General features: G+C 36.3%; 1 protein-coding gene across 7 annotated transcripts in view; it reads right to left on the reverse strand.

Moving 5' to 3' along the window:
- Nucleotides 1–16672, reverse strand: part of LOC128685738 (zinc finger and BTB domain-containing protein 7A) — a 653624-nt gene that overhangs the window by 186269 nt on the left and 450683 nt on the right. Inside the window, exon 6 of one of the 7 annotated variants that reach the window (XM_070087967.1) lies at nt 13385–16672. This exon is cut by the window's right edge and continues 48 nt beyond it. The exons of the other annotated variants lie outside the window; for them this stretch is intronic. Coding sequence (XP_069944068.1) covers nt 16346–16672 — 327 coding nt within the window. The 3' untranslated portion in view covers nt 13385–16345. Of the gene's footprint in view, nt 1–13384 lie in introns of those variants that run through there. 7 annotated transcript variants of the gene reach the window in all.

A 16672-nucleotide genomic window follows, 5' to 3' on the forward strand; every position in this document is an offset into this window, starting at 1 on the left:
CAAAGTGAAATCATACTGGTCAACAGACCCCCTGATTGCAACACCAGGTTTCAGTGATATAATGCCAGTGAATCGATTTGTGCTAATGTTACGTATGCTTCACTTCTCAGATAAAACCAGGCCTGACAGAACTGACAGGTTATATAAGATTAGGAATGTGTTTGTGTATCTGAAACAGAAATTCAGTACTCATTTTTATCCCTTCAGGAAGCTTGTAATTGACGAGTCTTTGATTCTGTTCAAAGGAAGACTCTCTTTCAAGCAGTACATACCAAGCAAGAGGAAACGCTTTGGTATAAAGTTGTTTGTGCTTTGTGATTGTTACAGTGGTCTGGTATTGGATATTATTGAGTACACTGGAAGTTATACATTGCAAAATACCAGGAAGTTATTGGGCATCTCAGGTGATGTGGTTCGAACAATGATAGAACCATACCTTGGTAAGGGGCATATATTATATACAGATAACTGGTACACAAGCCCCTCACTCAGTGATTTTTTGCGAGTGAACATGACAGATGTGTGTGGCACAGTGCGTGCAAATCGAAAACATATGCCCAGGTTTGATGCTGGCACTCGCAGAGGTGAGGTGCAGGCGTTTGCTGCCAATGACATCATGGCATTTCGGTGGCATGACAAACGAGATGTCACACTGTTGTCATCAATTCACCCTAATGAAATGGCAGACAGTGGCAGGCAGCATAGAGAGAGAAATGAACCCATTCTAAAACCTGCAGCTGTGATTGATTACACCTTCAACATGCGTTCAGTGGACAAATGTGACATGCAGATTGGGTTTGCTGATTGTGTTCGCAAGAGTTATAAGTGGTACATCAAACTGTTTTTCCATCTTCTGGACATTTCCATGCTCAATGCTTATAATATGTATAAGATGAGCACCAGAAACAAACCACAGTACGGCGAATTCTGTTTGTCTGTCACCAAATTATCAACAACTACCTGCTCGTCTGAAGCATGGTGATCACTTCCTGGTAAAACTGCCTGCTACTGCTTTGAAGAAAAAGGCTCAGAAGAGGTGTTACGTCTGTTCACATACAAAAAAACGCCCACGACAACGCAGAGACACTCGTTTTATGTGTGAGGAGTGCAAAACTCCACTGTGCATGACACCATGTTTCAAAGAGTTCCACAGGCTGCAGAACTTCTAGAAACATGTCCTGTGACTGTATATGTGTATATAAAATATAGAAAAATAGTAATAAACAACATTTCATATTGTTTGTTTGTGTAAATATTTTCTGTAAACAAAATAATGACAACAGTGTTTACGCCCTTATTATGTAGTATTGAAAAAGAAATAACTTACAAAATACTGATCATGTTGGCCTCAGAGGCCATAAAAGTTACTCAGAAAAAGAAAAATTGAAAAAAAATTGAAAATAGTACATAAAAAAGTAAATAGAAAAATACCGGGTGACGGCAGTCGGCGATGTTACCATATGTTGTTCAATTTTGGCAAATTTCACACCTCCATATCTCGGTAAGTATTGACGTTAAAATTTTTTTGTTTAGCCTATAATGTTTAGAAAAAAATACTCTATTTTTTCATAAGAAAAAATAATTTTTTTTTTTTTTGAAATTTGGCCGACCCTGAGAACGAGTTTCGGAGAGGGCCTGTCGACCCTCAAAGGGTTAACCCTTTCAAGGTCCAGAGGCCAAATTTCAAAGTGTGCACCAGTGTCCGAGAATTCTCAAAAAATAATTTTGTTATTTTTTCTTATGAAATGGTAGAGAATCTTTTTCTGAAGGTAATAAAACAAAAAGTACGAAATTTGGTGGAAAACTGACGAAATTATGCTCCTGCAAATTTTGATGTGTCAGCGTTATTTACACATCAGCAATTTTGCCGACTTTGACTCTCATTTTAGGCCAATTACATTATTCAAGTCGACCAAATTCTTAGTTATTTCAGTAGTATTACTTCTATTCTATCGAGTGAGCACAAGAAATTGCCAAATCAACTGTTTCAACTACAAAATAAAGTGATCGGAAATTGGTAATTTGGCCAATTAAGTGCAAAGTTCAAAATATTCCAATTTCAAAATAGGGTCCAGAATAAACAATGCTGGCATTCCTGGCACTAAACTAACATTTCCTCTGTTCATCAGTTATGTTTTTAAGCTTTAAAATTGAATTCCATTTTGATTTTTTATTCACATAATGAATTTTTATTCAAACCAAAAAAATAGAAGATTTACTGTTATGCAATATTGTAATAATTGTATAAATAATATCACCACATTTGTGAATGTATATTAGACCCACCAGCTGGCATGTACTAGACGTGTGAGGTCATTTGTTTACTCTTGAACATTGACAAAATTTTAACATTTTCACTACTTTGAGCTCAGTTTCAAGCCATTTCCAATAATAAAACCAATCAATATCATCTCTATTTCTGTAATATATCTTCCATTCTATCAAATGAGACCAAGAAATCGCAAATACAACCATAAAAACCATACAAAACAACACTGCAAAATCACTGTTTTAATAAAAAATTATGGTCTAAGTTTTTTCTCTCATTTTGCACTGTGTGCTGCAGGATTTGTTTTATGTGGTGCACACATGCTACATAGATGTATTTTCTCAAATCTAGGCCCAAATTTACTTCTCACTGCTTATCAGAGTGAGCTGAGCTCATGGCGTAGATCTACAGTTTGGACCCACAACGTAAAGCCGTAGATCTATGGTACGGACCCTGAAAGGGTTAAATAAATAAAATATTTATTTCTTTGCAAAGGTTACAATGTGTGTTTACATATCATAATATGACTGGAGCAAAGAAAGCCACTATCATGCCAAGGCATTTCGGGCAGACTTAACCTAATATTTATGCATGACTAAAGTCTAGAAAGGTGAAAAGTAGTGGTTACCAATGTTCTGTTGATGATGGCACCAACTACTGGCAGCCTTTTGAAGTTTCACTTTACTATTATTATTATTGTATTATTATTATTATTATTATAATTATTATTATTAGTACGTAAGTGGTGAGGGGCTCTTGATCCAGGGAAATTGATCGATCTGTGTTCCAGTTCCCTAAATTAAGCCTGAATACCTTCCATCCCCTTCGCCCCCAAGTGCTTCCCCATTATAATAATAATAATAATAATAATAATAATAATAATAAAAATAATAAAAATAATAATAATAAAAATAATAATACAGTATAATAATAATAATAATAATAATAATAATAATAATAATAATAATACGTATAATAATATGTAATATAATAATAATGTACTATATTATTAAAGTTCACAAGGTGGTGGGTAGAATGAAAGGGGGTAAGGCAGCTGGGATTGATGGGATTAAGAAGGAAATTTTAAATTCGGGTGTGGGATATAGTTCTGGAGTGGTTGGTGCTATTATTTAACAAATGTATGAAAGAGGGTAAGATACCTAGGGATTGGCAGAGAGCATGCATAGTTCCTTTGTATAAAGGCAAAGGGGACAAAAGAGAGTGCAAAAATTATAGGGGAATAAGTCTGTTGAGTATACCTGGTAAAGTGTATGGTAGAATTATTATTGAAAGAATTAAGAGTAAGATGGAGAGCAGAATAGCAGAAAGACAAGGAGGCTTTAGGAAAGGTAGGGAGTGTGTAGACCAAGTGTTTACAGTGAAACATATAGGTTAACAGTATTTAAATAAAGGTAAAGAGATTTTTGTGGCATTTATGGATTTGGAAAAGGCATATGACAGGGTAGATAGGGGCAATGTGGCAGATGTTGCAAATATATGGAAAAGGAGGTAGGTTACTGAAAGCAGTGAAGAGTTTCTGCGAGGATAGCGAGACTCACGTTAGAGTATGTAGGGGAGAGATTATTTCCCAGTAACAGTAGACCTTAGACAAGGATGTGTGATGTCACCATGGTTGTTCAATATACAGTAGAACCTTGAGTTACAAGTGTCTCAACGTATGAGTTTTTTGAGATACGAGCCATCCCTGGGTCGATTTTTTGCTCTGAGTTACGAGCCAACATTTGAGTTACGAGCCAGCTCCCCCTGCTTCCCCCCTCAACCCAAAACTTGGACACCTCGCTTGTTTATCTATGATTTCATGCTTTAATTCCATGGAAATCATCCTCTTTTTCTTCTCAGCATTGTCCTTTACAATTACAGTGGACCCCCGCATAACGATCACCTCCGAATGCGACCAATTATGTAAGTGTATTTATGTAAGTGCGTTTGTACGTGTATGTTTGGGGGTCTGAAATGGACTAATCTACTTCACAATATTCCTTATGGGAACAAATTCCGTCAGTACTGGCACCTGAACATACTTCTGGAGTGAAAAAATATCGTTAACCGGGGGTCCACTGTACTTTCTTAGGACTCATGCTTAGAAATACAAAATTTGGCCAAATGACTGTAAAAAATGTAAGCAAAGCACGAGAGAACTGCTCCCACAGTGAGGTAAACAGTGCATTGAGTTGGCAGCATTCATAATAATAATAATAATAATAATAATAATAATAATAGTAATAATAATTATTATTATTATTATTATTATTATTATTAATAATAATAATAGTAATAATAATAATTATTATTATTATTATTATTATTATTATTATTATTTTTATTAGAATTACTATTTTTATTAATTTAGGTAGCCAGAGCATAGATACAATTCCCTAGATCAAGAGCCCTCACCAGTGTCAAGGTTTTTTGTGCTGGTGAGGGGCTCTGATCTAGGGAATTGGATCTGTGCTCCAGTTCTCTAAGTTAATAATAATAATAATAATAATAATAATAATAATAATAATAATATTATTATTATTATTATTATTATTATTATAACAACAGAGCTTCAGTTCCCTAAATTAACCCTTTCAGGGTCCGTCCCGTAGATCTACGGCTTTACGTTCAGGGTCCAAACCGTAGATCTACGCCAAAATTCTAGCGGCGTCAAATTTAGCTCAAGAAGGCTGGTAGGCCTACATCTGAGAGAATGGGTTTGGGTGGTCAGTGTGCACGCCATAGAAAAAATCTGGACGCCCGCATGGCATTGTGGGAACACCCACAAAGTAGCTTTGTTCATTGTGCCTGGCGGCAAGGAAGCTCTCACCCCCCTCTCACTCTCCGGGCGAATTCTGACTCTCCTCTTCACAACTTACAGTTCTAAGACTGATGGAAGTGGAGATGAAGACGAATTCTATGGTTTTGAACCATATGGTACCATTGTGTCATATGGTACAATGGTGCCATGTCATACATTGGTATCATATGGTACAATGGTATCATAGTGGTACCATTTGGTACAATGTACCATATAGTACAATGTACCATATAGTACATTGTACCATATAGTACATTGTACCATATAGTACATTATACCATATGGTACAGGGTACAGGGACCCTAATGAAAATAAGTCTGTCTGACTTTTTTGGGTTATCCTAGGTTCTCCAAACATATGCTGCTAAGTATGATATTCTTTGTAACTTTATTTGTGTATAACTAAATAAACTTACTTATGATGCCACATGCACTTGAGTAAATTTATTCAGGTGTACAGAAATGCAATTACATAGATTATCATACATAGCAGCATACATATAAAATCCTAGGATAACCCAAAAAAGTCAGGGCGACTTATTTCCATAGTTATCCCTGTATCTGTACCATATGGTGTACTGTACTGTATGGTACTCTGTACCACATGGTACCCTGTGCCATATGGTACCCTGTGCCATATGGTACCCTGTACCATATGGTACCCTGCACCATATGTTATCCTGTACTGCATGGTACCCTATACCATATAGTACAATATACCATATGGTACCCTGTAACATATGATACCGCGTACCATATGGTCATTAATAGGTGTTGGTGGCATGAGACACCAGCCAAGACTGAGTGTGTGGCGACACAAGCTAGCTACTGCCTCCCCAGTTTCCAAGACAAAGTGCTTTGTCATCCGCCTCAAGGAACGCGTTAAGTTCCTGTACACTTGTAAATATATAATAGAACATTACTAATATATAACATTTTTGCATATTTTTGTTGTAAACAACTATTGTAAACTAAATAATGAAAATATTAGTGTGTTTATTGTGTTGACTACAACAGTACCATATGGTACAATGAACCATATGGTGTCATTGTACTGTATGGTACAATGTACCATATGGTACCATTGCATCATATGGTACCATATGGTACCATTACACCATATGGTACCATAAGGTACCATTGCACCATATGGTACCATTGTACCAAATGGTGCCATTGTACCATATGGTACCATTGTATCATATGGCACCATTTTATCATATGGTACCATTGTATCATGTGCCATTGTACCATATGGTACCATTGTATCATATGGTGCCATTGTACCATATGGTACAATTGCAATATGGTATCATTGTACTGTATGGTACAATGTACCATATGGTACCATTGCATCATATTGCATTGTACCATATGGTACAATTGCAATATGGTATCATTGTACTGTATGGTACAATGTACCATATGGTACCAATGCATCATATGGTACCATTACACCATATGGTACCATAAGGTACCATTGCACCATATGGTACCATTGTATCATATGGTACCATTGTACCAAATGGTGCCATTGTACCATATAGTACCACTGTATCTTATGGTACCATTGTATCATGTGCCATTGTACCATATTGCACCATATGGTACCATTGTATCATATGGTGCCATTGTATCATATGGTACCATTGCACCCTATGGCACCACTGTACCATATGGTACTATATGGTACCGTTGTATTCAACACAATAACCGCACTAATATTTTCATCATTTTGTTGACAATAAACTTGTAAACAAGTTTTGTAAGCAATATAATGATAAACAAATTAGTGCAGTTATTGTGTTGAATACAATGAGTGTACACTTATACAATATACATTATACTGGTCTCACAGGCCACAAATGTTATTAGAAAAAGAAAAAAATTAGAAAAGAAAAGAAAAAAGTATAAAAAAACATAAAATAAAAAAATGGGATTTTGCGGAAGTCACTGATGTTGCTGCCACCTGGTCATTTTGGGTCAACTTCCCGCCGCTGTATCTCGGTAAGTACTGATCAGAATTTTTTTTTTCATCTTATTACCTTCACAAAAATATACTCTTTAATTCTGTAAGAAAAAATAATTTTTTTTTTTTTTCAAAATTTCTTGGACACTGGAGCACCACTTCAGATTTTGGGGCCTTGGACCCTGAAGGGGTTAATAATAATAATTAAAATAATAATAATTAAAATAATAATAATAATAATAATAATAATACATAATAATTCAGAATGCTGCTGCTAGTTGGCACAGCTGATGCCAAAACATCCAGTTAGCAGTACACATATTTACATCACTGTGGGAGCAGTTTTCTCATGCTTGCTTGCATTTTTTTTTTACAGTCATTTGGCCAAATTTCTTATTTCTAACCACGGGTCCTAAGAAAATAAGTACAAAGGACAGTGCTTAGAAGAAAAAGATGATTCCCATGGACTTAGCCAGGCATTACCAGCTTAGTACATCGACGATATGTAGATATTAAAGCTGTATCAGTTATGTTCAGTGATTAAACAAAACAAATTGTATCAGTTAGGTTCAGCGATCAAACAAAACAATGCTGTTGTTGTCATCATACACTGCACCCTCAACCTCTCGCACCTTCAACATCCCCCATCCTCAACCTCCCCCATCCTCAACATCCCCCACCCTCAACCTCCCCCACCCTCAACATCCCCCACCCTCAACCTCCCCCATCCTCAACATCCCCCACCCTCAACATCCCCCACCCTCCACCCTCAACCTCCCCTGCCCTCAACATCCCCCACCCTCAACCCTCAACCTCCCCCACCCTCAACCTCCCCCACCCTCAACATCCCCCACCATCTCTGCTCCAAGTGTGTAAGTACATGTACACTTTATATAAACAGTTTAATATTTCTTTACATTCTGTAGTGTATTATGATTATGTTTTTATACACAATATTTCTGCAGTTAGCCTCACAAATACTCTGTTTTCTCTTACAATAAGAGCATGGGAAAATACTATAGTCAAATTTGAACAGGAAATGGCAAATGCTTTCGCCGCTGCCTCTGTCACCATATTATGGTGTATTTTATTCATTCTAGAGTATATATCAAGTTATGGTGTTAATTATATTGTTTATTATGTCATATTAGATGAATTGTGATAGATAAATAAGCCATACAGTTGATATTAACAACATATTCAAGTATTTTGTCTTGTCTACAGAGTGCAGGAATGGATTAATGGGTTTCAATTAATTTAAATGAGGAAAGTCGATTTGCTATATGAGTAAATTGAGTTACAAGCTAGGTCACAGAATGGATTAAACTTGTAAGTCAAGGTTCAACTGTATTTATAGATGGGGTTGTAAGAGAAGTGAATGCTCAGGTGTTGGCAAGAGGTGTGGGGTTAAAAGATAAAGAATCTAACACAAAGTGGGAGTTGTCAAGTTGCTCTTTGTTGATGACACTGTGCTTTTGGGAGGTTCTGAAGAGAAGTTACAGAGGTTGGTGGATGAGTTTGGTAGGGGTATGTAAATGAAGAAAATTAAAAATGAATATAAGAGTAAGGCAATGAGGATAACAAAAAGATTAGATGATGAAACACTGGATATCAGACTGGAGGGAGAGAGTATGGAGAAGGTGAATGTATTCAGATATTTAGGAGTGGATGTGTCAGCAGATGAGTCTATGAAAGATGAGGTGAATCATACAATTGATGAGAGGATAAAGGTGATTGGTGCACTTAGGAGTCTGTGGAGACAAAGAACTTTGTCCATGTAAGCAAAAAGGGGAATGTATGAGAGTATAGTTATACCAATGCTCTTATATTGGTGTGAAACATGGGTGGTGAGTGTTGCAACAAGAAGGTTGGAGGCAGTGGAGATGTCATGTCTGAGGGCAATGTGTGGTGTGAATATAATGCAGAGAATTTGCAGTTTGGAAATTAGAAGGAGGTGCAGGATTACCAAAACTATTATCCAGAGGGCTGAGGAGGGGTTGTTGAGGTGGTTCGAACATGTAGAGAGGATGGAACAAAATAGAATGACTTCAAAAGTGTATAAATCTGTAGTGGGGGGAAGGCAGGGTAAGGATCGACCTAGGAATGGTTGGAAGGAAAGGGTAAAGGAGGTTTTGTGTGCGAGGGGCTTTGACTTCCAGCAGGCATGCATGAGCATGTTAGATAGGAGTGGAGACAAATGGTGTTTAGGACTTAGACATGCTGTTGTGAGAAAGGTAACATTTATGAAGGGAGTCAGGGAAACTGGTAGGCAGGACTTGAGTCCTGGGTATGGGAAGTACAGTGTCTGCACTCTGAAAGAGAGATGTTAAAGTTGCAGTTTTATAACTGTAATGTAAGTGCGCCTCTGGCAAGATAGTGATGGAGTGAATGATGATGAAATTTTTTCTTTTTTGGGCCACCCTGCCTGGGTGGGAGATGGCCAATGTGTTAATAAAAAAAAATGTTGAAAAGAAACTGCAGCCCACATATACATGACATGGTATGTGGTGTAATTTAAAAGGTGCAGACTGCTATTTTCATCTTTTAACCCCATATGTTACAGGTCATAAGTCAGCTTGGGCCATAAGATGAGAGGTATAGTTTTTGGTACCCCCAAAAATAAAATTTTTGCATAGCTCCTCTTATAAGATGTTTCCCACACCAATTGTCAATACATGCAGTGTTTGTATATGTGCCTATCTAAAATCTCAGAAGTTACAAGTCACAGGCTCTGGCAGTACATATGACCTGTGACACAGACTCACCAATGGCAATGCAATATAGCCTATCTTAATTTCTTACATGTAAGTATCAATGCAACCCACACAACCCCAAATCCTTAAGTGTCTCCTGGTGTTGCAAAATATTTGAAAAAAAAAAAAAAAAAAAAAAAAAAAAAAAAAAAAAATCTTGTGAAATGATAGTCTTTTCTCAATGGTAATGACACCAAAAGTATGAAATCTGATGGAAAACTTATGAAATTACGCTCTCACAAAGTTAGCGACCTCAGCGACATTTACGCATCAGCGATTTCGCCCACTTTGAGCCCTATTTTTGGTCAATTCCATTGATCCAGTCCACCAAACTCATAGCTATTTCTTTAGAACTCCATTTGTTCTATCGATTGAGTACAAGAAACTGCTCATTTACTGATTTCAACTACCCAATAAAATGGTCAGAAACTGGCAATTTGGCCAATTTCATGCAAATTAAAAAATGTCAATTTCAAAATAGGGTCCAGAATGAACAATGCAGACATTCCTGGCACTAAAATAACATTTTCTCTGTTCATCAGTCATGTCTGCAGGCCCCTGTTATAATCCTCTTGCTTTCTATTTTGAATTTTTATTCACACAAAAAATAGAAGATTTACTGTTATGCAGACTACTGCAATATTGTAATAATTGTATAAATAACGTCAATCCATTCGTGACTGTATATTAGAATGGCTAGCTGGACATTTAATGGACAATGACTTCATTTGTTTACTCTTGAACATCAGCAATAATCGAACATTTCTGCCATTTTGAGCTCCATTTCAAGATCCTTTTCCTAGTAAAACCAATCAAAATAACTTCTATTTCTATAATATGTTTTCCATTCTATCAAATGAGACCAAGAAAACAAGAATACGACCATAAATACTATACAAAAATACACCTCAAAGTCGGTGTTTTAATCCCAAAACACAGTCGGAATTTTTTTTCTCATTATGCACTGCATGCTGCAGGATTTTTCTTATACTGCGCACACTGACCACACAGACCCATTCTCTTACATGTGGGCCTACCAGCTTTCTCTTGCTTGATTTGAAGCCGCTAGAATTTTTGAGTATATATACGTTAAACACATTGGCAGTCAAAGGGTTCTCATTTTCTAGGTACAGTATATATGTGGGTAGCCATTTCCTACTACAACAACTGAAGTAATGCAATATTTACTAATCATCTGCTTCACTATGTTTGCATCATCAGAATTAAAATGTCAAGAAACTGGATACAAAGCCAGTGACATACAAGTAATATATACGCATGCATCACCTTTGTGGTTCATTGTGAGATTTGTGGTAAATGACAATTGTCTGTGAAGGTCTGGTGTAGGCAGTGTTTATATCTTCTGTGCTTCACTGCCCTTCCCTATCCTGCATTATTATACGTATTATTATAATAAAAATATAATGGTCAGTCAGGCTGTATGGCAGATGAGACATGAATGAAATAAATGCTTCAAGATAATGAATAATGAGGGTGGGTGGGAGGGACGGGTAGTGGGAATCAGTTTGTAGGAAAATGGTAGGGGTAGTGGGGGGTAATTGATCTGAAAAAGAATGAGTGGAAGGGAGGGCAAGCGGCATGTGAGAGGGTAGGTGGAAGATGGCAATGGTGGGAGGGTTGTAAGAGCAAGTGGAGCTGGAAGAAGGTAGCAAAAAGTGGCAAGGAAGGACAGGAAGAGGTGGTGACACAGGGTTAAGAGGGAGGTGGTGAGACAGAGACATAGTGAATGAAGTACTCACTACCATAATTATATAGTTATTGCTAAGTGAACAGAGTAGCAGGTGTGTGGAGACTGGCATGTACATCTTTCCAGATATGTATAGACAAAGTCTCATTATGCCTGCTGCCCCTATTCACCAAACAATAAAAAGGTGTCTGGATATTAGTTGCCTGTTGTAAATTGCATCCTATGGAAGAGGGAAAAAAAAAGCCACTTCTTGGCTTGCTGGAGTTATTAAATTCTTAGCTTTCCTCGATTATTTAATCCTTTGAGGGTCCATTAGCCAAATCTCTGAGAGACAGCCAGGTTCCAAGAATTTAAAAAAAAAAAAAATTGCTATTTTTTTCTTATGAAATGGTAAAGAATCTTTTTCTGAAGGTAATAAAACAAAAAGTACGAAATCGGATGGAAAATTGACAAAATTATGCTCTCGTGAATTTTGATATGTCAGCGATATTTACGCATCGAAGATTTTGCCAATTTTGGGCCAATTACATTATCCAGTCAACTAAATTCTTAGCTATTTCATTAGTATTACTTCTATTTTATTGATTGAGCACAAGAAATTGCCCAGTCAACTGTTTAAACTACCCAATAAAGTGATCGGAAATTGGTAATTTGGCCATTTTAACACAAAGTTCAAAATACTCCAATTTCAAAATAGGGTCCAGAATAAACAATGCAGGCATTCCTCGCAATAAACTAACATTTCCTCTGCTCATTAGTTACGTTTTCAGGCTTTACAAATGAATTCCATTTTGATTTTTTATTCACATAATTATTTTTTTTTCACACCAAAAAATAGATTTACTGTTATGCACTATTGCAATAATTGTATAAATAATATCAGCACATTTGTGAACTTATATTAGACCCACCAGCTGACGCATATTAGACATGTGACATCATTTGTTTACTCTTGAACATCGGCAAAAATTTAACACTACCGCTACTTTGACCTCAGTTTCAAGCCATTTTCAATACTACAACCAATCAGAATCATCACTATTTCTGTAATATAGCTTCCATTCTATCAAATGAAACCAAGAAATTGCAAATACAATTGTAAAAAAACATGAAGAAACACCTCATAATTACTGTTTTAACCCAGAATTACGGTCACAGTTTTTTTCTTTCATTATGCACTGCATGCTGCAGGAGTTATTTTATGTGGTGTACACTTACCACATAGATGTAGTCTCTCATATCTAGGCCCAAATTTACCACTCACAGCTTATCTGAGTGAGCTGAGCTCATGGCATAGATCTATGGCTTGAATTTTCTTGTATTATTAAACTTTCAAGGTTAATAACAAAGGTCTTCAAAAACCTATGCTTCATGGTAAGGGACAGAGGAAGACTTGGTGAGGGACAGAGGAAGACTCGGTGAGGGACGGAGGAAGACTTAGTGAGGGACGGAGGAAGACTTGGTGAGGGACAGAGGAAGACTTGGTGAGGGATGGAGGAAGACTTGAATAAAGCAGAAAGTCAACAGCAGTATTACCCAGTTTTCAAGGTGAGGAAAGTGCAGAAAGCCAATTTAAGTTTAACCTAGTTTCATAGGTGAGGGAATTAAAGAGGGAAAGTGCAAGTGAATAAAGCCAATAACACTATAGCTATCATAACTTCCATGTGGTCTCAGGAGCACTGTAACCCTTCAACCCAACATCATGCAACTACTGTATGTACTTTTACACTGTATTTCAATTTTTAAAGTGAAAAGATTTGGGGGTAGGGGGTACGGAATAACTCTGGGAATACCGCATTTTGTCAAAAAGTTGTCTCATTGCCAATAATAAATGGCATTAATTTTGTTTTGAATAACAAGAAGTAGAATTCTACATTCTTTATTAAGTTTAAATTACTATAACAGTACTGAATTGAATACTGTAATAAAAAGCTTGAGATCACCTCTCATTTTTTTATTGTCATTATAGTTTGAAACTCACTTTGACCACGAGCCCAATATGCATGTAACTTATAAGAGACTTGCTTTGCACTAAGATATGGAGAAAGTAATTCTTAAATTCTTAAATAAGTAAATGAAAAATAAGAAAATGATAAAGCTTTAAAAAATTAACAAATAAATTGCCCTGCAAGCCTATGAAGCATCTATGAAAAATTATGTACGCATACACCGATAAAGCAACACTGCTCAAAACAAGTAACACTTCTTACGAAGGTAACATGTTAACAAAATGAGCTGTTTTCACTGCTTTCAACAGTGATAATACATATTTTAATAGAACACTAACGCAGCGTTCAAGCCAAATAAAAAAATAAAACTGTGAGCATGCACTTTACCCTGCATACTGCATAATCGAATTTTGTAAATATGGTACATCAGTACCTTTACAGTGGACCCCCGCCTTACGAACACATCGTGTTGCGTTAAATCCGCCATACGAAGCATTTCAACACAAAAATTTTGCCTCGCCTCACGATAAAAAACTCGCCTTACATGATTCGTCCGGGACGTGTCCCACGTGTGGCCTCAGTGTCAGTGTTTACAAGCCAGCCAGTGCGGTCACATCTACACATACATTTGGTACATTTCACATTATCCCAGTGTTTTTAGTGCTTGTAACTGCAAAATAAGTCACCATGGACCCCAAGAAAGCTTCTAGTGCCATCCCTGTGGTAAAAAGGGCAAGAATAATATGGAATTGAAAAAAGAGATTAAGGAAATGTGTGCAAAGTGGGTTGAACTGCAAACCTTTATGGATGAAAATCACCCTGACACAGCTACTGCAAGCCATGTTGGCAACCTGTACAATGACAATGTTATGGCCCATTTTAGGAAAGTCTTAAAGGAACAGGAGGTACAGAGCTCTATGGACAGATTTGTGCGACAGAGGTCCAGTGACTCTCAAGCTGGTCCTAGTGGCATTAAAAGAAGAAGGGAAGTAACCCCAGAAAGGACTTGCTACCTCAAGTCCTAATGGAAGGGGATTCCCCTTCTAAACAATAACTTCCACACTCTCGCCTCCTCCCATCCCATCAATCATCACCAGATCTTCAATAAAGGTAAGTGTCATGTATTCTATTCTTAGTAGTGTAGTAATTGTGCATGTCTTCTTCAGTTTGTGTGTATTAAAATTAACATTTCATGTGGTAAAAAAAAAAATTTTTCATACTTTGGGGTGTCTTGCACAGATTAATTTGATTTCCATTATTTCTTATGGGGAAAATTAATTCGGCTAACAATAATTTCGGCTTACGATGAGCTCTCAGGAACGGATTAATATCGTAAGGCAGGGGTCCACTGTATTTTGTTTTGCATAACATAATGCAGATTAAGGTAAACTAAAAAATGTTTGTTTAAATAGCAGTGCAACAAAGAAGAAAATTATAAATGCAAATAACATCCACATACATTAACAGATTAAGTTATACTGAACAACTAAACTTCTGAATCAAGTACAGAGGAAAAATAAAGCATTTAGCACATCTAAAAACTTATTAGATTTGGGAGTATTCTTTATCAAAATATTCAAGTATAATGTCTTAAATAAGCCTGAAATTCTATAAAATTATCCAATTATATGATTTTATATTCAAATAATTTTAGAATAATCTAAATTAACTCTCCATATCTTTTAACCTTAGTTTAAAAATTAACACAGTAAATGTTAAATAAACAAATTATAATGCATACCACAAACCAAAAAATTATGGTCTCAATAATCAAAAGATTATAACTTTGCAGAAATCACATTCATCTTTCTGTGCTATACTAAATAGCAGTGATGTTCCTAAATGAACAATAACATATAACATTATAAAGCCTCTCCTCACTTAGCGACGTACTTGTTTACTGACTGCTCGGACTTACGACCAGCTCTCCAACCAGTATGCAAACTTTAATGTATATTAGAACTGATATCCTCTATTCTGTTTATTACAGTATACAGTACACTAATGTATAAACATTTAAAAGTATACTAGAAATGTTATAAATGGCACAAAGGTGACATTAAAAAGATGGTTGACACAAACCCACTACCAGTATAGTATGCTCCTCACTTAACAACCAATTCACTTACCAACCTCCTCTTAGGAGTGGAACCCTGTCGTTAAGTGAGGAGAGGCTGTATGCCATAACACATAAACCATGCCCCTTTATGACATCTTCATACCTTCAAACCTTTCCAGTCGGTGATTATTTATTAATGTACAAGAGATCTAATCTTAAAGTGTGACCCTCAGAGTCCTTAAAAATCTGAAACTAAATAAATAGAAAAGTGGCCTCAGTTAAATCATTCTGTTCACCAAACATTTCCAAGAGGTGTCAATAATCTCAGAAAAGATTTCTATGTGCTAAGCATTTTGTAACTTCACTCAAGGTATGGAACAGATGGATGGACGGATAACAGGAGATATCAAAACAAATTAATATTTTCCCCACTAGTTTAAGGCAAAATGACAACCAGGAAAATACTGAATTTTTCAGCTCTTCATTGTTAATAATTCAGTTATTATAGTCTCATTACTTTCATAACTTGACAGGTATATACTTCAGAAAGTCAAAACTGGATTTAAGACTAAGTTGATGGAAACTGTACAGGTAAGTTAAAATTGACATTCACAAAATATGCCAAAGGAATAAGTCAGACAAGAGAATAAAACAGTTATACTACTGCAAATTTCACTTTTTCTTGTTTCGCTTGTCCCTTTAAAATAGAACATAAAGCATACTACTGAACAAAATCCAAATAAAATGTACCTATGAATCAACCAACTAATATCTATGCAATGACTTAATTTAAGCAATATACAATTGATAGAATTTATCTAGTTCTTTCCTAACTCCATAGATACAGACATGGCAAACAGCTTCGATTTATTATGTGTCCGTGTATGTTTTCTTAAATCACTACTTGTAGCAGATCGATAAGAGCAGAAAGAACATGGAAATGGTCTCTCTCCAGTATGAGTGCGAACATGTTTTTTCAAATCCCTTTTAGTAGCTGACTGGTGTAAACAATGTGGACAGGCAAAAGGCTTCTCCCCAGTATGAGTTCTGTAATGCTCTCTTAAATGGGAGTGGCTGATGGTTGTGTAGAGACAGCATGGGCACTGATGCATCTTCTTGGCTGTGGTTTGGCCCCTTCCAGCTAC

This window comes from Cherax quadricarinatus, chromosome 23, assembly GCF_038502225.1.
Source record: "Cherax quadricarinatus isolate ZL_2023a chromosome 23, ASM3850222v1, whole genome shotgun sequence".
Classification (NCBI taxonomy): domain Eukaryota; kingdom Metazoa; phylum Arthropoda; class Malacostraca; order Decapoda; family Parastacidae; genus Cherax; species Cherax quadricarinatus.